General features: G+C 38.9%; 1 protein-coding gene across 8 annotated transcripts in view; it reads right to left on the minus strand.

The window, feature by feature from the left end:
* LPXN (leupaxin) overlaps positions 1 to 24,178 on the minus strand; it is an 84,442-nt gene that overhangs the window by 37,931 nt on the left and 22,333 nt on the right. For all 8 annotated transcript variants that reach the window (XR_010113352.1, XR_010113353.1, XM_008951808.6 and 5 more), the window contains 4 exons: positions 22,958 to 23,057; positions 19,205 to 19,372; positions 18,113 to 18,286; positions 17,926 to 18,007 (listed from right to left, as the gene is read on the minus strand). Coding sequence is in view for 6 of the 8 variants with exons in the window: in XM_008951808.6 (XP_008950056.3) it covers positions 17,926 to 18,007; positions 18,113 to 18,286; positions 19,205 to 19,372; positions 22,958 to 23,057 (524 nt within the window). In the remaining 2 variants the exon portion in view is untranslated. The remainder of the gene's footprint in view (positions 1 to 17,925; positions 18,008 to 18,112; positions 18,287 to 19,204; positions 19,373 to 22,957; positions 23,058 to 24,178) is intronic.

A 24,178-nucleotide genomic window follows, 5' to 3' on the forward strand; every position in this document is an offset into this window, starting at 1 on the left:
ATCCACTCTGGCCGTGCTTGAGGAGCCCTTCAGCCTGCCGCTGCACTGTGGGAGCCCCACTCTGGGCTGGCTGAGACTGGAGCCAGCTCCCTCTGCCTGCGAGGAGGTGTGGAGGGAGAGGCACGGGCAGGAACTGGGGCTGCATGTGGTGCTCGTGGGCCAGCGCGAGTTTCGGGTAGCACGGGCTCAGCAGGCCCCGCACCCAGAGTGGCCGGCCAGCACCGCCAGCCCCAGGCAGTGAGAGGATTAGCACCTGGGACAGCAGCTGCGGAGGGTGCACTGGGTCCCCTAGCACTGCTGGCCCACCTGTTTCATGCTCGAATTCTTGCCAGGCCTCAGCTGCCTCCCTGTGGCGCAGGGCTTGGGATCTGCAGCCCGCCATGCCCGAGCCTCCCCAGGTGGGCTCCCATGAGGCCCAAGCCTCCCCGACAGGTGCTGCCCCCTGCTCCGAGGCGCCCAGTCCCATCGACCGCCCAAGGGCTGAGGAGTGTGGGCGCATGGCACGAGACTGGCGGGCAGCTCCGCCTGCAGCCCTGGCACGGGATTCACTAGGCAAAGCCAGCTGGGCTCCTGAGTCAGGTGGGGACTTGGAGAACTTTTATGTCTAGCTAGAGGATTGTAAATGCACCAATCAGCACTCTGTGTCTGGCTCAGGGATTGTAAATGCACCAATCAGCACTCTGTGTCTAGCTAAAGGTTTGTAAATGCACCAATCAGTGCTCTGTGTCTAGCTAATCTAGTGGGGACTTGGAGAACTTTTGTGTCTAGCTAGAGGATTGTAAATGCACCAATCAGCACTCTGTGTCTAGCTCAGGGATTGTAAATGCACCAATCAGCACCCTGTCAAAACAGACCAATCAGCTCTCTGTAAAATGGACCAATCAGCTCTCTGTAAAATGCACCAATTAGCAAGATGTGGGTGGGGCCAGATAAGGGAATAAAAGCAGGCTGCCCGAGCCAGCAGTGGCAACCCACTTGGGTCCCCTTCCACGCTGTAGAAGTTTTGTTCTTTCACTCTTTGCAATAAATCTTGCTGCTGCTCACTCTTTGGGTCTGCACTGCCTTTATGAGCTGTAACACTCACCGCAAAGGTCTGCAGCTTCACTCCTGAGGCCAGCGAGACCACGAATCCACCGGGAGGAATGAACAACTCCGGATGGGAGGAATGAGCAACTCCAGACGCACTGCCTTAAGAGCTGTAACACTCACCGCGAAGGTCTGCAGCTTCACTCCTGAAGCCAGCAAGACCACAAACCCATCAGAAAGAAGAAACTCTAACATGTCTGAACATCAGAAGGAACAAACTCCGGACACACCATCTTTAAGAACTGTAACACTCACCGCAAGGGTCCGCGGCTTCATTCTTGAAGTCAGTGAGACCAAGAACCCACCAATTTCGGACACAAAATGAAGGAAAAAATGTTAAGTGCAGCCAAAGAGAAAGGTTGGGTAACCCACAAAGGGAAGCCCGTCAGACTAACAGCGGATTTCTTGGCAGAAACCGTACAAGCCAGAAGAGAGTGGGGGCCAATATTCAACATTCTTAAAAGAATTTTCAACCCAGAATTTCATATCCAGCCAAACTAAGCTTCATAAACAAAAGAGAAATAAAATTATTTACAGACAAGCAAATGCTGAGAGACTTTACCACTACGAGGCTGGCCTTACAAGAGCTCCTGAAGGAAGCACTAAACACGGAAAGGAATAACTGGTACCAGTCACTGCAAAAACATACCAAATTGTAAAGACCATAGATGCTATGAAGAAACTGTTCATAACAGTTCTTCAAAATAACCAGCTAGCATCATAATTACCAGATCAAATTCACACATAACAAGATTAACCTTAAATGTAAATGGACTAAATGTCCCAATTAAGACACACAGACTGGCAAATTGGATAAAGAGGCAAGACTCATTGGTGTGCTGTATTCAGGAGACCCATCTCACATGCAAAGACACACATAGGCTCAAAATAAAGGGATGAAGGAATATTTACCAAGTAAACGGAAAGAAAAAAAAAGCAGGTGTTGCAATCCTAGTCTCTGATAAAAAATACTTTAAACCAACAAAGATCAAAAGAGACAAAGATGGGCATTACATAATGGTAAAGGGATTAATGCAACAGGAAGAACTGACTATCCTAATTATATATGCACCCAATACAGGAGCACCCAGATTCATAAAGCAAGTTCTTAGAGACCTACAAAGACTCTTAGACTTCCACACAATAATAGTAGGAGACTTTAACACCCCACTGTCAATATTAGACAGATCAATGAGACAGAAAATTAACAAGCATATTCAGGACTTGAACTCAGCTCTTGGCCAAGCAGACCTAATAGACATCTATACAACTCTCCACCCGAAATCAATAGAATATACATTCTTGTCAGCACCACATCACATTTATTCTAAAATCGACTATGTAATTGTAAGTAAAACACTCCTCAGCAAATGCAAAGGAACAGAAATCACAGCAAACAGTCTCTCAGACCACAGTGCAATCAAATTAGAACTCAGGATTAAGAAACTCACTCAAAACCGCACAACTACATGGAAACTGAAAACCTGCTCCTGAACGACTACTGGGTAAATAACAAAATTAAGGCAGAAAGAAAGAAGTTATTTGAAGCCAATGAAAACAAAGACACAAAGTACCAAAATCTCTGGGACACATTTAAAGCAGTGTGTAGAGGGAAATTTATAGCACTAAATGCCCACAAGAGAAAGCAAGAAAGATCTAAAATTGACACCCTAAAATCACATTAAAAGAACTAGAGAAGCAAGAGAAAACAAATTAAAAAGCTAGCAGGAGACAAGAAATAACTAAGATCAGAGCAGAACTGAAGGAGATAGAGAATGAAAAACCCTTCAAACAATCAATGAATCCCGGAGGTGGTTTTTTGAAATGATCAACAAAATAGATAGACTACTAGCCACACTAATAAAGAAAAAAAGAGAGAAGAATCAAATAGACACAAAAAAATGATAAAGGGGTTATCACTACTGATCCCACAGAAATACAAACTACCATCAGAGAATACTGTAAACACCTCTATACAAATAAACTAGAAAATCTAGAAGAAATGGATAAATTCTTGGACACATACACTCTCCCAAGTCTAAACCAGGAAGAAGTCAGATCCCTGGATAGACCAATAACAAGTTCTGAAATTGAGGCAGTAATTAATAGCCTACCAACCAAAAAAAAGTCCGGGACCAGGTGGATTCACAGCAGAATTCTACCAGAGATACAAAAAGGAGCTGATACCATTGCCTCTGAAATTATTCCAAACAATAGAAAAAGGGGGAATCCTCCCTAACTCATTTTTATGAGGTCAGCATCATCCTAATACCAAAACATGGCAGAGACACAGCAAAAAAAGAAAACTTCAGGCCAATATCCCTGATGAACATCAATGTGAAAATCCTCGATAAAATATTGGCAAACTGAATCCAGCAGCACATCAAAAAGCTTATCCGCCACGATCAAGTTGGCTTCATACCTGGGACGCAAGGCTGGTTCAACATACACAAATCAATAAACATAATCCATCTCATAAACAGAAACAATGACAAAAACCATGATTATCTCAATAGATGCAGAAAAGGCCTTTGATAAAATTTAACACCCCTTCATGATAAAATCTCTCAATAAACTAGGTATTGATGGAACGTATCTCAAAATAATAAGAGCTATTTATGACAAACCCACAGCCAATATCATACTGAATGGGCAAAAACTGGAAGCATTCCCTTTGAAAACTGGCACAAGACAGGGATGCCGTCTCTCACCACTCATATTCAACATAGTGTTGGAAGTTCTCGCTAGGGCAATCAGGCAACAGAAAGAAATAAAGGGTACTCACATAGGAAAAGAGGAAGTCAAATTGTCTCTGTTTGCAGATGACATGATTGTATATTTAGAAAACCCCATCATCTCAGCCCAAAATCACCTGAAGCTGATAAGCAACTTCAGCAAAGTCTCAGGACACAAAATCAATGTGCAAAAATCACAAGCATTCCTATACGCCAATAATAGACAGCAAAATCATGAGTGAAACTCATTCACAATTGCTATAGAGAATTAAATACCTTGGAATACAACTTACAAGGGATGTGAAGGACCTATTCAAGGAGAACTACAAACCACTGTTCAAGGAAATAAAACATGACACAATCAAATGGAAAAATATTCCATGCTTCTGGATAGGAAGAACCAATATCGTGAAAATGGCCATACTGCCCAAAGTAATTTATACATTCAATGCTATCCCCATCAAGCTACCATTGACTTTCTTCATAGAATTAGAAAAAACTACTTCAAATTTCATATGGAACCAAAATAGAGCCTGCATAGCCAAGACAATCCTAAGCAAAAAGAACAAAGCTGGAGGCATCACGCTACCTGACTTCAAACTATACTACAAGGCTACAGTAACAAAAACAGCATGGTACTGGTACCAAAACAGATATATAGATCAATGGACAGAACAAAGGCCGCAGAAATAACACCACACATCTACAACCATCTGATCTTTGACAAACTTGACAAAAACAAGCAACAGGGAAAGGATTCCCTATTTAATAAATGGTGTTGGGAAAACTGGCTAGCCATATGCAGAAAACTGAAACTGGACCCCTTCCTTACACCTTATACAAAAATTAACTCAATGTGGATTAAAGATTTAAACGTAAGACCTAAAACCATAAAATTCCTAGAAGAAAACCTAGGCAATACCATTCAGGACACAGGCATAGACAAAGACTTCATGACTAAAACACCAAAAGCAATGGCTACAAAAGCCAAAATAGACAAATGGGATCTAATTAAATAAAAGAGCTTCTGCACAGCAAAATAAACTATCATCAGAGTGAACAGGCAATCTACAAAACTGGAGAAAATTTTTGCAATCTATCCATCTGACAAAGGGCTAATATCTAGAATCTACAAAGAACTTAAACAAATTTACAAGAAAAAACAACAACCCCATCAAAAAGTGACTGAAGGATATGAACACACACTTCTCAAAAGAAGACATTTATGTAGCCAACAAACATATGAAAAAAAAAAGCTCATCATCACTGGTCATTACAGAAATGCAAATCAAAACCATAATGAGATACCATCTCATGCCAGTTAGAAAGGCGATCATTAAAAAGTCAGGAAACAACAGATGCTGGAGAGGATATGGAGAAATAGGAATGATTTTACACTGTTGGTGGGAGTGTAAATTAGTTCAACCATTGTGGAAGACTATGTGGTGATTCCTCAAGGATCTAGAACCAGGAATACCATTTGACTCAGCAATCCCATTACTGGGTATATACCCAAAGCATTATAAATCATTCTACCATAAAGACACATGCACACGTATGCTTATTGCAGTACTATTCACAAAAGCAAAGACTTGGAACCAACCCAAATGCCCATCAATGATAGTCTGGATAAAGAAAATGTGGCACATATACACCACGGAATAAAATACAGCCATAAAAAAGAATGAGTTCATGTCCTTTGCAGGGACATGGATGAAGCTTGAAACCATCATTCTCAGCAAACTGACACAGGAACAGAAAACCAAACACCACATGTTCTCACTCATAAGTGGGAGTTGAACAATGAGAACACATGGACACAGGGAGGGGAACATCACACACTGGGGCCTGATGGAGGCAGGGGACTAGGGGAGGGATAGCATTAGGAGAAATACCTAATGTAGATGATGGGTTGATGGGTGCAGCAAACCACCATGGCACGTGTATACCTATGTAACAAACCTGCACATTCTGCACATGTACACGAGAACTTAAATAATAATAAAAATGAAATAGTTCATTCAAGTAACTTTAAATGATAGTGTTCAGAGTGTACAGTCCTAATGATGCAATCTAAAGACAAAACAAGCTACAAAGAAATATTCTATTTTATTTTATTTTATTATTATTACACTTTAAGTTTTAGGGTACATGTGCACAATGTGCACGTTAGTTACATATGTATACATGTGCCATGCTGGTGTGCTGCACCCATTAACTCGTCATTTAGCATTAGGTATATCTCCTAAAGCTATCCCTCCCCCCTCCACCCCACCCCACAACAGTCCCCAGAGTGTGATGTTCCTCTTCCTGTGTCCATGCGTTCTCACTGTTCAATTCCCACCTATGAGTGAGAACATGTGGCGTTTGGTTTTTTGTCTTTGCGATAGTTTACTGAGAATGATGATTTCCAATTTCATCCATGTCCCTACAAAGGACATGAACTCATCATTTTTTATGGCTGCATAGTATTCCATGGTATATATGTGCCACATTTTCTTAATCCAGTCTATCACTGATGGACATTTGGGTTGGTTCCAAGTCTTTGCTATTGTGAATAGTGCTGCAATAAACATACGTGTGCATGTGTCTTTATAGCAGCATGATTTATAGTCCTTCAGGTATATACCCAGTAATGGGGTGGCTGGGCCAAATGGTATTTCTAGTTCTAGATCCCTGAGGAATCGCCACACTGACTTCCACAAGGGTTGAACTAGTTTACAGTCCCACCAACAGTGTAAAAGTGTTCCTATTTCTCCACATCCTCTCCAGCACCTGTTGTTTCCTGACTTTTTAATGATTGCCATTCTAACTGGTGTGAGATGGTATCTCATTGTGGTTTTGATTTGCATTTCTCTGATGGCCAGTGATGGTGAGCATTTTTTCATGTGTTTTTTGGCTAGATAAATGTCTTCTTTTGAGAAGTGTCTTAAACTGTTTTTATATATACTGGAAATTTGCTGAGAGTAGATTCTGATGCTCTTACCATATACACATGAAAAGGGCTACTGTGAGTGAGGATGGATATGTTAATTTGCCTAACTGTAGTAAATATTTCACTGTGTATATCAAAATATCATGTTGTTTACCTTAAAATATACAATAAAATAATACAATATATATACACAATAAAAATAATTGGTTCATTTACAATATTTATATATTTTTGAACTTATTACAGGTAGATTGCATAATAAAGCAAATATATTAATGCCTTTGGAAAGCAAGATTTCCAGCATTAAAAAAGACACAAATAATCAAACAAATCAAACAAAAAACTGTATCATTACACTATATCAGATATATTAGTATGAACTCATGACTTACTTTTCTTTAAAAACAACAACAACAACAATGACAGATTCTATCAGGGCGCAGTGGCTCCTGCCTGTAATCCCAGAACTTTGAGAGGCTGAGGCGGGAGGACTGGTTGAAGCCTGGAGTTCGAGACAAGCCCTGGGCAACGTAGTGAGACCCACTCTCTACAAAAAATTTTTAAAAATTAGCCAGACCTGGTGGTACACATCTGTAGTCCCAGCTACTCAGAAGGCTGATGTGGGAGAATCGCTTGAGTCCAGGAGTTCAAGGCTGTAGCAAGCTATGATAGCACCTCTGAACTCTAGCCTGGGAGACAGCATGAGATCCTGTCTCTATAAAATTTAAAAACCTTAAAAAGTAGATCTGAAGCTCTGTCCACTGAAAAACCTAGAAGAAATGACATCCCAGAAATAATGAACACTCCTAATTTTTAAATATCCTCAATGAAGCAGTCTTTTTGGAGAAAAGGATGATTCCAAGTATGTGGCAGAGTTGACAAGTTAGGCCTGATATATCTTGCTGTGCCAAGGAAATAGGAAGATTACTGGGATCATATCAGAAAGATACAGTAACCAAATTGAAGGGGCTACCTCTGACCTCAGATAAATTTGAGCATTAAAAAATACTAATTCAATAGATCAAATTATACCAAGTATATATAACTCCATGAGTTCATAATGATTTTTTTAAAATAAAAATTTATTAGTCTCCACTGGATATTGTTAATGAACCCATTCATTACCCTTATAATTACTCTTATTAATAGAAAGTGTCAAACACTTATCTCACCTTTCCTGTATGAGATATATTCCAAGATAACCCAATAACTGATGATAGAAAGTTTTTGTAGAACTCAGCTAATAAATATGGAAGGAATAATAGAAAACTCAGCATTTTACTACCTATTCCATTGGATTTAGGTAATAGTCATCAATGGGGAACTTTAAAATAGAGGGATCGGGATGACACTGCTTAAATTTAGTGGTCAATGTTAGTATCAATAAAAGTGGTCAACCAGTCATTATACACCTCTTGATGTGATTCAACAAGAAGTATATTGCACCCACCACCTGAAACCTATTCTTGTCATCCAGACCCCCGAAAACTGAACCTAAACCTAGTCATCTCTAGGTCTAAACTAATAGTTTAAGGAAAATATAGGAAATGGGGGCAGGAGTAAAGCAAATAAACAGTATCATGAGAAAGCAGCCAGTCAAATAAATAATATGGGATATTTTATGGGATATAGGTTCTGGATTCATTAACAAATAAATAGTATAAAAAAGCAGCAAAGAGAGGACTAATAATAGAATTGTTTTAATTTGAGAGACAAAACAGCAAAATGCAATGCACTGACCTTGCTTAAATCCTGATTCAAGCAAACCAAGCCTGTGACATTTTCTTAGAAATCTGAATAGGAATTGTAAATGATAATAAGGAATTCTTAATTTGTTAAGCATAAAGGTAGTTTTTTAAAAGACCTTCTCAGCTAAACGTGATGCATGCCGAAGTATTTAATGATGAGATTACATGACTTCTAAACTTGCTTCTTAATATTCCAGCAAGAAAAAATTGTGGATGGATGGGTGAAGGTTAATAGAGGAATCCATTTGGCAAAACACTTATACTTATTGAAGCTAGGTAAGGAAGCACATTTATGTTTAGACTGTACTATAATAAAAACATTTAAAAAGCAATTTGTTGAGGTATAAGAACTTTCTCTCTAATACATGAAATTTTCACTGTTAAGACACATATTAGAAAATTCTTGGCTTGAGTCTTACTGATCCCATGTCCAGGTAATGGAACTACACTGAGAATGAGAAACTCACGGGGATTGCTTTTTAAAACCTTTTAAAACAAGTGCACCTCACAAATCAACGAATAGCCGCAAAATAAATACTTTTCAACTATCTGATCTTTGACAAACCTGAGAAAAACAAGCAATGGGGAAAGGATTCTCTATTTAATAAATGGTGCTGGGAAAACTGGCTAGTCATATGTAAAAAGCTGAAACTGGATCCCTTCCTTACACCTTACACAAAAATTAATTCACGATGGATTAAAGACTTACATGTTAGACCTAAAACCATAAAAATCCTAGAAGAAAACCTAGGCATTACCATTCAGGACACAGGCATGGGCAAGGACTTCATGTCTAAAACAAAAAAAGCAATGGCAACAAAAGCCAAAATAGACAAATGGGATCTAATTAAACTAAGGAGCTTCTGCACAGCAAAAGAAACTATCATCAGAGTGAACAGGCAACCTACAAAATGGGAGAAAATTTTCACAACCTACTCATCTGACAAAGGGCTAATATCCAGAATCTACAATGAACTCAAATAAATTTACAACAAAAAAACAAACAACCCCATCAAAAAGTGGGCAAAGGATATGAACAGACACTTCTCAAAAGAAGACATTTATGCAGGCAAAAGACACATGAAAAAATACTCACCATCACTGGCCATCAGAGAAATGCAAATCAAAACCACAATGAGATACCATCTCACACCAGTTAGAATGGCAATCATTAAAAAGTCAGGAAACAACAGGTGCTGGAGAGGATGTGGAGAAATAGGAACACTTTTACACTGTTGGTGGGACTGTAAACTAGTTCAACCATTGTGGTAGTCAGTGTGGCGATTCCTCAGGGATCTAGAACTAGAAATACCATTTGACCCAGCCATCCCATTACTGGGTATATACCCAAAGGACTATAAATCATGCTGCTATAAAGACACATGCACACGCATGTTTATTGCAGCACTATTCACAATAGCAAAGACTTGGAACCAACCCAAATGTCCAACAATGATAGACTGGATTAAGAAAATGTGGCACAAATACACCATGAAATACTGTGCAGCCATAAAAAATGATGAGTTCATGTCCTTTGTAGGGACATGGATGAAATTGGAAATCATCATTCTCAGTAAACTATCGCAAGGACAAAAAACCAAACACCGCATGTTCTCACTCATAGATGGGAATTGAACAATGAGAACACATGGACACAGGAAGGGGAACGTCACACTCTGAGGAGTGTTGTGAGGTGGGGGGAGTGGGGAGGGATAGCATTAGGAGATATACCTAATGCTAAATGACGAGTTAATGGGTGCAGCACACCAGCATGGCACATGTATACATATGTAACTAACGTGCACATTGTGCACATGTACCCTAAAACTTAAAGTATAATAATAATAAAAAAAGAAAAGAAAAAAAATAATATGTTGGACATTATGAGTAAGTCAGGAAACTCAAAAGAAAACAATGAAGTTGTAATTTTTGCTAATTAGTAGTTGAATTTCTAATTTTAGCTAAGTAGTAAAAACAGTGTTAAATAAATATACTCAATACTGGAAGATATATGGAATGATCCATATATTCATATATTCCTGGTAATAATATTAACCGTATTATTCTTTTGGAGAGTCACTTGATAATCTATATCAAGGTTTTTTAAAAAAAGATGTAGACATCTAAGTCCTAGGAATTAATTAATACGAATAATTCAGAAGAAGAAAACATTATGTTTAATGATATTTATTATAGTACTACTAAACACCAGAAGTAATCTAAATATGATACTATTGTTAATACATTTAGTTGTTTCCAATGTTTGGAACTATAATAATGCTTCAGTGAAAATCTTTAGGCATATAGCATTTTATTTTTTGTTTATTTACATAAATCCCTAATGGAATAATTGATAATGTTAAAATTATTATAAAACTATTATGAAATTATGATGAAACAACATGGAGAAATGCTTAAGTACAAAAAAAGAATTTTAGGCACACAATAACTTATGTGTGCACACATACATGAATAAATGTAGAAAAACATTGGTAGGAAAAGTTTTCTGTATTGCTTTAGGTTAATAGGGTAATAAGTTAAAAACAAACGTTTCTGCAAGGTCTTTTTATTGTCTTTACACTTACAACAAAATTAACTAATTAATCCTTAAGCACTTATTCAAGTGATATATTTGCTCTGTTTTGAAACTCACTTCCCTGAGATACCCAAATGGCTTAGTCCTTTACTTACCTCAGGGGTCTGCTTAAGAGAACAAGTGACTCAACCACTGTGTCTCAAATACTACCTAATCACTCTCTCTCTCGCCATGCAGAGTAGGTCATAGTTAGTTGGCTAGTTTGATTACTGTTTGTCTCCTCCACCAGAATACATTAATCATGAGGGCAAGAACTTTCCTTTTTGTCACTATATCCCTAGTACTTTGAATAATGCTTGACACATATATAGTAGTTGCTCAATAAATATCTATTGAATGAGCGGACATAAGAAAAATATTACAATAGCAAAATTGAGATCATCTGCTCCCGAGTATATTGCAATTTAGAGTCTCACTTCAGCATTGACTAGAATATGCATAAATAGATTAACTTTTATGTAAGAATCCCTCCTTAGTATTTACTTAGAGAGACACCTAAAATGAAGACTATGTTATCAGCAATCCCATTTATGGATCATCTGCATTGTACTGGTTCCACTGAAGGCTCTATCTACGGTACTAAATTAAAATGAGATTTTTTCAGAGCAAACTTCTGAAGTAGGCTTTAGCCCCATTTAACAAATGCGAAAAGACAGCTTAGAGAATTTACACCTGACTAGTCAGTAGAGGAGCTGAGATTGAAATCTAGGCCTAACTTCAAAGCCTAACTTCAATGTTATACCTCTAACTTAAATGCATCCTGACTTTGACATCTCTGTGGGAACTGACAGTATCAGCTGAGCACAAATAGCCCAATAATTTTGTAAATATGAGAGTTCTACCTCTTCCCCACTAAGACAGCATGTAAGCAAAGCATGCACAGTGTTCTGTAAAGCAGACTATCTAGAAAACACTATTTCTAGAAATCAGCTTTGATAATAGCAGCCAGATCACAACATGACAATAGAAGCAGCTAGGTGTTGGGACCCAAACCATATAGCTGCAGTTTTTCCATTACCTCGTCACTTTTTCACATGCCTTGCTTTGTTCAACTTTGCTTTCTTTAAAAAGCAGACAATTTAGCAGAATTTTGAGGCCTACAGATCTGAATCTAAACTAGTAATTTTATATGCTGTCCTGTGTTCTTCCTCTAAACCCCTGAGACACAGAAGAGCTCACTTTACTTTTTATTTACTCTGTCAAATGATGTCTAGGGTCTATTCAAGGGAAACTGAATACCGTAAGTCCTACTATTTAAGAAAAACAAATACCTGCAACCACCTGTCTCAATTTTGTGTAGCATAATAGTGTTTCTCAAACTTTAGTGTGCATTATTCATCTGGGAACTTGATAAAATGCAGATTGCTGGGTCTTCCACCCTGAGTTTTGATTCAATGGGTCTGGGATGGGGCCCAAGATTTTGCATTTCTAACAAGTCCCCAGGTGATGCTGATGCTGCATAAAGCAAATGACACAAAACTGAGCTTGCCTATAGGTAGGCATTACTTGAGAAAACTGTAAGACATGCCAACTATCTGAGAAATGATCCTCATCTAGGCATCTGCTGGACAGCTGGTTTCGAGAGTGGGATAGCAGGGGAGCAACAGCCTCGGTTTCAACTTGGGTAAATCTCAGGAAAGAAATCAAAAGCAATCACCCAAACTTGCTGTGATACCCCTGCATTTCATAATCTAATAAATTAAGAAAGTTTCAGCTCTTGCTTTCTTGGAGGATCTCTTTGGGACCAATTACCTCTAGAGGAAGAATGAGAAATACTGACAATTAAAAGTGCCACAAAAAGAGGGAGAGTGTTTATACTCTGGTGAGGCTCTTAGCCACAGGGGAAATTAGGGAGCACCTGCATGACCTGGATAATGAACAATTAAAAAGAAACACAGGTAGACATTGAAGAGCTCATCCCTGTGGGAGGATGCCAAGGACCAATGACTTGAGCCTTAAAGAGGAATTATTTGAACTGATGAAAAAATGCAGATGAATTTAATTTCCCAGGAGGCTCAGAGGTTAAACTGTCATTATAGAAACTCTTTGTGACTATCTAACTTGGGGTGAGGCAGGATGACACCTAATTAATGAACTGATCATATGGCAGGAGACCTTTTTACAGAAAGCCAGGCATAAAAAGGAAAATACAACCCAAGTGGAGCTTCTGATCAATAAATGTCACTTTTTGTCATGTGGCTCTATGTATAAATATGTTTTAAGTGTTGTTTCCGGTTTATATAAAGCCATAAATGACCCCATCAGCCCTGTCTGTTTAGAAGGGGTCTGAATCAAGAAAATGAGAACTAGCTACCTTAATGGTGCTTTCTGGTCATCCTATGGATTGGGTATTTTTTTGTGTGTGTATCTAACTTATGTCTCTACTTGAAATGTGCCTATGTCCTGTTGTTCTGCTTTCAGGCAACTTCTCCATCATAATGATCCATAGGCAGTATTCACTTGTTGACTGTTGTACTCAACTAATTCTCAGACTTTTATGGCTACCAGTACAATATAAATTTATTGTGACACAATTTAATATGATTTGGATTAAGTGTCAATGAAAAATGCTGCTTAGGTAAAATACCATCTAGAAATGAAATACCTAATGATTTGTGAAAAAGCATTGAGCAAGCTCCAGTGAACAAGCAAATTACTACAGAGCACTTTGCTAGTGGATTCTGTCAGCGCCACTGTATCTCGGTCTATTGTCAAATAAAGCATATCGTGTTGGTACCACAAAAGTAAAGAGATCCAACAGCAGAAGAGGAATTGAATTTCAGTCAAAAGGCAGTTGTGATGTTTCATAAAAAACATGGAACTTGCAGAAATGATACCCAAGTTGAAATCTTGCCTCTTCAACTTTCTAACTGTGTGACTTTAAGAAAATCACTTTACCTACCTGAGACTCATCTATAACTAGGTAAAATGTTGAATAAACTTGCTCTCACAGACTGTGGTGGCATCATATAAATTATTTTTAACCATATACATAATAATATGCCTGATATTTAGGAAAGTCTCCATATTAGTAAAGGGCCTAAACACATGGGATTTTCTTTACTCCCTCCTGAAACATCATTAACATGACAGTTAAGGAATTATGTAAATTATAGAGAGCCATAAGGAAAGAGAAAAAAGTAAAGGATATGCCACCAGATGAGATATTAACTAAATTTTCAAGAATTTAAAGTAGGTTATAAGAGTGGTACCTGGCTTAACATAAATAAAACTGGAACTTATGTCTCCACAGATGGGAGAGGCCAATAAAAATCAAGCCATCTTGAATATGATAACATCAGAGGGGCTCAGGAACTGAATGCATGAGATACTCTTCAAGGCTAGAAACAGGACTGGTTGAAAGTCTAAAGAACCATTACAAAGTTAGATGCCTTATCTTACCGTAAGATGCAGTGATTATTTCTGTAAATATTGAACAAGAGAGTCTCAGTGATCAGAGATGTTGGACACCATGAGGAAACGAGTCAAGCTCTCTACTGAAAAATGGGAATTGAGTAAAAGTTGACATGCTGAATGGTGAAAAGCCCATTCCCCCATCCCCTTTTTCAATCTCAGAATTCTGGCAAAGAGAACATCTCTTTAGCATAATTGACTCAACAGAAAAGACCTACGATTGTCATATTCAGGAGTCACTCAACAAAATGGCCAGAGCATCTTACCTGAGTACCATATAGTCAAGTCTGCCAGTCAACAATTTCTGTCTATATCCATGGAGTTTGCAATTAGCATTTTAGTGTCTCATTCTTAAATAGTAACAGACAACCATGGATCAGCAGTATTGGCAAAGACCAGTGTAAACAAATGTAAGGCACCAAGATATAATATATATCAAATTCCAAATTGAACTGCAAAACATCCCTCCAAACAGGTAGCCAAAGATTACTTGTACAATTCTGGAATTCCTCACTCTTGTTCAGGAGAAAACAGGTAAAGAAAAAGGAAAACTGAGAGAAGGATTCCTTTGAAGAAAACTGTGCTATGAGTGCCCCATCACCACCAAGAAAGATGAGGTATAGTTCTTGATAACCTCAGGTTAAAAGAGGGACTTCACTGGGACGACTCAGAGAGTTGGATATGTGTGCCTTGGCATTAGTGAGATGCAGTTAGTGGTATCAGAGTTACCCCTGGAAAAAGTCCATAGGTGAGTCTAGCTGAAAGAGCCTATGGCAGCGAATAGAAACATGCAGCTAAAAATTATAACTCCACTGGCTGTCAGAGAAAAGAGTAAGTTATCCATGGTCCTTCTATGAAAATATGAGAGGAAGAGATTATCTGGAATGATGTTAATAATTTCTAAGGGTTCACTAGGAGGGAACAATGAAAGCCCCTTGAAAAAAGAATCTTTACAAAACAAATCCTCAAAGAAACATGACAAGGAGAGAATAGACAGTCAAGACACATAAAGGGCAATCAAGAGTTCACTGCTGGACCTGTCTTAATCCCGAAAAGAATTCAGGGAAAAAAGTCAGAGCTAAACACTGGCTGAGCCTGGAGAGCATAAAGCCAATTTAACAACAATCCTAGACAAGTTAGACCTTCCTGCCTTCTATTCTCATCTCCATCCTCCCTAGTGTTTCAACCCTAGAGCAGGCAGGTGTCAAGGCTGGCAATAAGGGTGAGGGTGGTAGATAACAAAGCGAGGTCAGGAGAGAGGAAAGGCCATACCCCTGTCCTCGCCTCCTGCAGCTTGAAGGTCCTAAAAAAGAGAGGGAGTGGCTGTCACTTTTAAAGTGCTGGAAGCCTTAACTATTACACAGACTGAATTACCTAATGGCTTAGTTTTTGTGTTTTGTTTCTTAAATTGATTTTATATTTAGAACTGTTTTTTAAGAGTAATCAGAAAAGACAGAGGACTGCACAAGCTTTTATTTATGAGAGGAGAAATCCTTCCCCACTGAGTTCATTCTAAAAGGACAGGAGAAAAACAAAGTAAAGCAGCTTTCTGATTCCATATTTGTTCAAAACAAACATAAAAAGGAGAAATTTAAAAAAAACAAGACAATTCAGAAAACACATGAAACAAACATACAAAGGGGGAAGAATGGGTCATGTAGAAAGGATCAAGGATAAAAAAATTTTAATAAAAACTTGCCAATCATGGAAGCTAGAAGACAGTGAAGCAATGTCTTCAGAATTATGAAGGAAAATAGTTTCCACTTAGAATTCTATGCCCAGGCAACTTAAGGGCAATGACAGAATAAAAATATTTTCAGATATTCAAGTTCTCAAAAATTCTTTCTCAGAAAGCTACTAGGGGATGTTCCCCACCAAAATAAAGGTGGTAACATGTATGAAACATAGACATGGGACCCAGGAAACAGAGCATCCAAAGAGGAAACTAATAAAAGGAATTTCCAAGAGTAATTACTAGATATAATTCTAAGTTAATGAACCAGAATGACTGCTACTCAGCAGGAAGAAATCATTTCATGTTGAATCAGGAGGAGGAAAGTCTCCTGGAGGGATATCTCCAGAAAAAAAAAAAGAAAAGAAAGAAACTGACTTGTTGCCAGATGTAGTTGGCCATTTTGAAAAGAATTTCACAGTTCTGTTGCGTAACTTAGTGTTAAGTACAATAAAAACTAAGCCAATTTCAAAAAGGATTCAAATGTTATCTTTAGAAAAAAATGAATTTATACCAAAAGGACACTGTGATAATAATATTAACACTACTATACCTCCATGTGCTTGGCAGTATTCTAAATACCACGCTTGTATTGTCTCTAAATCCTCATAACAACCCTATAAGGTAGGCAATTTCATTAGGACTATTTTACTAATGAGGAAAGTGAGGTACAGAGATGTTAAATGACTTGAACAAATACCACAACCCAGATTTGAACCTGGAAGTCTGACTCTAAAATCCAGACTCTAGTGTAGTCAGTTTGCTACATGGCTTACTTGTGAGCAGTATTCTATGATTGTCGACATATGCACACTTAATACTGATCTAACCTGTAATTATGACATAATTATATATTGAAAAAACAGGGGAGGGGAAATATGTTAGGAGTGAGTGGGGTAATAACATTTCTAAACCTCATCTTCCCTCTAGACAGTTAATACATAATGGTTGAAACTGGAAAAATAAAACAATCTATAACAATATAAGTTATTATTTAAAACACATAAGCAGGCCAGGCGCAGTAGTTCATGCCTGTAATGCCAGCACTTTGGGAGGCCAAGGCGGGCGGATCACGAGGTCAGGAGTTCAAGACCAGCCTGGCCAATATGGTGAAACATTGTCCCTACTAAAAATACAAAAATTAGTCGGGTGTGGTGGCAAGTGCCTGTAGTCCCAGCTACTTGGGAGGCTGAGGCAGGAGAATCGCTTGAACCCGGGAGGTGGAGGTTGCAGTGGGCCGAGATTGCACCGGAGATCGCACCACTGCACTCCAGCCTGGGCAACACAGTGAGACTCCATCTCAAAAAAACAAACAACAACAACAAAAAATAAGTAAATATCAGAAGAAACAGCTAAAATAATTTGGAGAGGAGAACTGGATTTGGAGATGAGAAAGGGACTTTTTCAATATTCAACAAGAAAAGGCTTTTTCAATATTACCCTTGAAGTAATATTTGAGTTTTTAAACTATGCATTTGTATTTCTGTGATTTAAAAAATCAATTTAAAGGGAAATTATAAATGTTGGAGAAAGGTAGGGAGGGATGGTATCTAGTACTGAAATGGGCACTTTGATAGTACTGATAGGAACCAGGACTCCCGTGACTACCAGGAAAGGTGTTGCTGGTCTTATAACTACCCACTGGGGTGTGGGATACAGCCTCTCAAGTCGCGTCATACCTTCTGCACCAAACACCTCTCCGCAGTGAGAGCAGAAGAAGTGCTCTGGGTGCCAGGTCTGGTTCATTGCTGTCAGCACTTTCTGGAAAGGGAACACACAGATATTATAATGATGCAGAAGTTGTAAAGCATGACTCTGGTTCTAAGTGAGTGATTGAAAGCTGGAGAGGAGCGGGGATTTACTTACATCCAGGATGGGAGCAGCGCAGTAAGCACAGCGTGGAGAAAAAAGTTGGTGGTAGTCGTTGGGGCAGTAGGCCAAGCCACTCCGCTCAAAGAAGGGACTGGAGCCAATCTCTTCTTTGCAATGAGTACAGACAAAATGCTCAGGATGCCATGATTGCCCTAGAGCATGGATCACCTGTGGAGTGAAATAAAGCCTGACACAGGAGGCCAGTTAAGTGCTCTACAGCCTATAGGTTGCACAACTCTAGGGAGCACTCTTCACATTGTACCCCTTGTAGACAACACGCCCTGGAATTATACAACACTGAGGCCTAGACCTAGGTTCCACCTAAGGCCATCTGTTGTCTGTGCTTTATGGATTGATAATAAAAGGATGCCCACTTCCGGGACTGATCACTGTGATGAAAGCCTGTAAATGTTCACAACCACTGCACTGCCACAGAGGGTGGCAGAAACAACATATAGCACATTGATGACAGAGAAGTTGTAACTGTAGCCTTAGTGTGGAAGGGACCCCTGGAAGAGGAAAAGGCCAAATGACAGTTTTTATTCCTCTAGTTTGAACACTTCATTCCATGCCCCATGCAGTCAGTTCTCAAAGCTTTTTATCATAGCTTCGGTGAAGGACGATGCAGAACAGGAGTTTGCAGCTGTGACTTGGAGCTGAGTTCAGCTGAAAATTGTAATCAATCAATTTAGACTGGGAATGTGTGAACAAAGGGAGCAGTGAGAAAGGTCATCTCAGTAAAGGCAGTACAGAAAAATGGTTAAGAACTCAAACTCAGGAGACAGTCTCCTGGTTTCAGATCTTACCTCTGCCTCTTATTATGCCTTGGATATGTCCATTAATGTCTCTGAGTCCTCAGTTTCCTCATCTTTACAAAGGGAGCAATCATTCTTCTTGAAGGGCTGATGTGACCATTAAATGAGGAAATACTTGTAAAGCACTTAGCTCAGTGGCCAGAGCACTGTAAGTGACTAGTAATTATTACTGCTAACTAAAATATCTTAAAATATAAGGGGAAAGAGCAAACCTTGATGAGACAGAGAGAGACAAAGAAGGCTGTAGGACCAAAATTTCAGCCCATCTCACCTTCCCAGCAATCGGTTTCTGGCAGGATGCACAATGGCCCTTGGGCACTGTGGCAATGCCAAGGTCCTGCAATTCCTGCTCCAGACCCCCAAGCATTGAGTCCAGGGAGGCCTTGTGATCCTGCTTGTCTGGTAAGTGCTTCTTGCCAGCATCTGCTCTCACTGCAACCTGGCCCAAGGGAAGAACCAAGAACAGAATCAGCCTCATTTTTATTCTCATTGGCATCTTCTAATGACTCTATAAATTCACCTCTACTGACTGATCTCTTAGCCTTTCCCCAACCTTCCTGCAAGACATTGGAAAAATCTAAAATTTCAACACCAATAAAAATCTTTTCATCTCCCTTTCATCCTAAACTCCTCAGGCCAAATGAAATCTGACTAATTTTATATTTGTAAATCTTTTCTTAATGTAGGAAATTTAGTACATGAAGATGATACCCTTTGAAGATCTTAGGATGACCCCAGTTCAAAAATTAGTCACATCTCCCTTTTACTCATTTATTTGGCAATAATTGTTGAATACCTGGTTTGTGCCAATCACTGCTCTAAGCACTTGGATTAAAGCAAAGATAAGACAGACCAAGTGTCTGGCCTCATGGAATTGCATTCTGTGGGCGATAGACAATAAATAATTAAATAAATAAATATATGTTGTAACGTCAGACAGAGATAAGTTATAGAAAGAGATATAAGGGACACAGCAAGATGGTGAGAGGAATTGATTTAGATGGAGGTAATAATCAAAGAAGGCCCCTCTAAGGAAGTAATATTTGAGTAGATACTTGGGACTCAGAAATATTGACATTTATGGGAAAAGCATTCTAGGGGGAGGGAAGGCCCCGAGGAATAAAATAACTTGGCACATTAGAAGAAAAGTCAAAGAGGTCAGTGGGGCTAGAGCGGAGGGAGTGAGATTGAACACGGCAGGAGAAGGTGATGGAGAGAGAGGCAAAGATCACATAGGAACCTCATGGTAAATGCTTGGGTTTTATTCCAAGGTGATGGAAGCCATTGCAGGATTTCAAGCACAGGAGTGAAGGAATCTGGAGGATCCCTGTGGTAGCTGAGTGGAGAATTAAGTGTTGACAAGCAAGAGTGAATACAGGGAGATTTTCAGATAATGACTTAGATCAGTATTACAGGAGAAGGTGGTGAGAAGTGGTCAGATAAGACTTGTTGATGGATTGGAATTATTTAAGCAAAAGCCCAAAATTTATAAACCATTCAAAGAAGGATCCTCAAATTAAAAAAAAAAAAAAGGCTAACTGACCCTTCATAACCTCATAACCTGATTCTGGCTCTCTCTACTCCTTTCCAGCTGGGCGACTGCTACCATCTATCTACTGAATACTTCACTCATCAGAAAACTACAATGGCTCTCCATTGCCACCACATCAAGTCTTCACTCATCAGACAGACATTCAAAGCCTCCCATCCACTGTCCTCCCTTTTTATCTTTCCCAATTTCATCTTTTATTAATACTATGTTGTAAAAGGCCTCTGTTGTTCAGGACAGCTGGGCTCTTCATCTCCTGAATGTGATCTGTTACTGTCTGCCTTAAGACCTCTACTTATCCTACTTTTACTGCCTGTTATAACATCACATTGTCACCAATCAAAATGCTCATTTTGCTTCGAGACATTTTGATCATCTGACAGACATCCTTCCTCCTCTAATATATGTTAGTTAATATTCAAGAGGTTAGTGTTCAGAAGGTTAGTGTCTGAAAGGTCTGAAAGGGTGACTGACATTAATTATGAAAAATAAGTAAAAATACAATATAACTACATCTACACCTACATCTCTATCTCTTCACTGTTATCTTCCAGAATACTTCTGAACAGATATAGAAGAGACAGGAAATTCTGCCTATCTCCGGTGGGGCAGAACTGGATGGCTAGGGTGCAGAGCTGAGAAGGAAACAGTTCAGTGCAAGCTTTTTGCACTTTTGATTTGTGTACAATGTGAAAGTGCAGCTTATTCAAAAGATAAATGGGGCCGGGCACAGTGGTTCATGCCTGTAATCCTAGTACTTTGAGAGGCCGAGGCAGACAGGTGACCTGAGCTTAGAAGTTTGAGACCAGTCTGGGCAACATAGCAAAACCTCGTCTCTACTAAAAATACAAAAATTAGCTGGGCATGGTGGCACACGCCTATAATCACAGCTACTCAGGAGGCTGAGGCACTAGAATCGCTTGAACCCAGGAGGTGGAGGTTGCAGTGAACCGAGATCACGCCACTGCACTCCAGGCTGGGTAACCGAGTAAGAATCTGTCTCAAAAAAAAAAAAGATGGCGTTGTAAATTAAAAATTTAAATAAACCAATACACAAGCTAAATCAATTAGAAACGCAACACAATTAAATCTAATGTACATTTTTTCTAGTATTTTCAGATATACAGCATAATGAGCCAATCTACCCAGCTTTACTGTAGACACTGGCCCATCAAAGGATGTCAGTCATTAAGGAAAACTTGTTTGTGATGTTTATTTACTCATCTCTCTAATAAATATGTGTTGCTCACGATGTATCAGGCCCTGTGCTGAGCATTGGGAGTCCCAAGGTGAGCTCTAAAGATAAGGTCCCTGCCCTCTCCAATCACATACATTTTTATATACTGCTTTGAAATTATTTCATAGTCATCTGATGAGTATATATCAAATCCTCCAACCAGATTTAAAATGGTTGGATTCTCCACCTTAAGGATTCTGGATTATATTTCCTTTAATAAATCTTTAAGCCCATTTATCTGAGATTTCCATTCCATGCCAGACTATGTGAGCTCACCACTTTAGAGGTGTTCTAGAGGCTAGAACAAAGAGGCAGATTTTATCTCAATATGGGCTTGGGACTTCTCATCCTTCCTACTGTCAGCGCCATACTTTGATCTCCCTTGCTGTGTCTCAGCTTGCTCACTGGTCTCCTCTGTCCTGCTTAGTCAGGTCTCTTTAACAGTCCTTTTGGCCGGGCGCAGTGGCTCACGCCTGTAATCCCAGCACTTTGGGAGGCCGAGGCAGGTGGATCACAAAGTCAGGAGTTCGAGACTAGCCTGGCCAAGATGGTGAAACTCCGTCTCTACTAAAAATACAACAAAAATGAGCCGTGCGCAGTGGTGGGCACCTGTAATCCCAGCTACTCGGAAGGCTGAGGCAGGAGGATTGCTTGAACCCGGGAGGCGGAGGTTGCAGTAAGCCAAGATAGCGCTACTACACTCTAGCCTGGGCAACAGAGCAAGACTCCATCTCAAAAACAAACAAACAAACAAATGAAAAATCCTTCCACATCATCAAGCCTTAGAAACCTCTGCCCTCAGGACTCATTGCAACTAAAACTACCTTTCTTCCCATCTCTTTATGTCCAAACTCTGCCAGTTCTTCACAGTCCATCCCAAGTTTCAACTCTGATTAAATCTCCAAAATCTCTCTATATCTGTAATGTTTGCTCCACATATGTTTGCAAACCACCTGGCTTTTATTCTATAAATGTTAAGAAACTTATGCCTCATTTTGCCAAGCACACTCCAGCTCCTTGAGATCAAAGTCTGTATTATATATTAATTTTTGTGTCCAAATAACACATAGTACAAAGATGGGTTAATTCATGGAATTAAATTTAGTCTGGAAAAAGCAATGACAACTTAGGAAAATTCCTAAGTGGGAGAATGGAGAGCTGAGTTCCACAAAGATAAACTGGTGACCCCATGGGCCCTGTTTATCATCTGGACTGCACTCACCTTGGCCTGCACTCACCTTGGCCTGCATCTCAGTCAGGTGAGCCATGAGCTCATCCAACTGAGCAGCTGCTGACGTTTTAGAAGGTGGTGGTGATTCCTTTGGCTCTTGGGCTTCACTATAGAGGGAAAACAAAAAAGTCATATGAACAAATCAAAACTCAAATAATGTTAAGCCACACATAAAGTACTGGAAATGCAATTGTAATAATGAATCCCCTGGATATGAAGCTAAAATCAGAGATGGGGGTATTTTAAAAATATATTAATATGTACTAGACCAAAAATCTAAAGTTCTCTCTGCCTTTTTTCTCTATTTTTCCCTGGTCATCTAAGTTATAAAAAGTATTATATCTCCTGTCAGTTTTTGTCAAAAAATAAAAATAAACTAGAATATAGAGCAGGCATCAACAAACTAAGGTCCTTGGATCAAATCTGGCCATGTCCATTCATTTATCTACTGTCCATAGCTGCTTTTCTGCACAGTTGGGTAGTTGCTACAAAGACTTTATAGTCCACAAAAGCCTAACAAACTTACTATCTGCCTCTTTACAGAACAAGTTTGCAAATCTCTGGTGCAGAAAGTTTAGATAATATATATGATGATGATTTCATATTCATATAATTGTAAGCAAATTATAAATAAATAAAACTTTGGACCCAATAAACAGAATACAGATTCTATTCAAGTAGCTGCATAAACATTAGTAAAATTAACTATGTATGAAGATACAAAGTAAAGCTCAATAAATTTTTAAAAGTACATCATATAGACCATATTCTTAGATTGGAGTGAATAGAAGTACAAATTAATCATAAAAACTATCCACTTAAGAAAAAACAAAGCACTTCTAAATAATTCTTGGGATAAAAAAAGTAAACTGAATTTTCAAACCAGTTAGAAATAGCAATGAAAACACACACACACTCACACACATGCACACACACACACACACACGCCTTTGGGAGTTGAAAGCTAAATGTTATTGAGAAGAAAATATATAAATAGACTTAAGTGTGATATTAAAAAGTGAGAAAGATCAGAAATAAACAAAACTTCCAAGTCAAGAGTCTCAGAAAAATCTAAAATAATTCAACAGAAGGAATAAATGCATAAATTAGTGAAACAGAAAACAAGAAATAAAACAAAAACTGACAGTTTTTGGGGGATCATTGTATAAAATTCCCAAATACATAGAAAAATATGGAACATTACCTAATTCATTCTATAAATAGCACA

The sequence above is a fragment of the Pan paniscus genome, chromosome 9 (genome assembly GCF_029289425.2).
Source record: "Pan paniscus chromosome 9, NHGRI_mPanPan1-v2.0_pri, whole genome shotgun sequence".
Taxonomy (NCBI): Eukaryota; Metazoa; Chordata; class Mammalia; order Primates; family Hominidae; genus Pan; species Pan paniscus.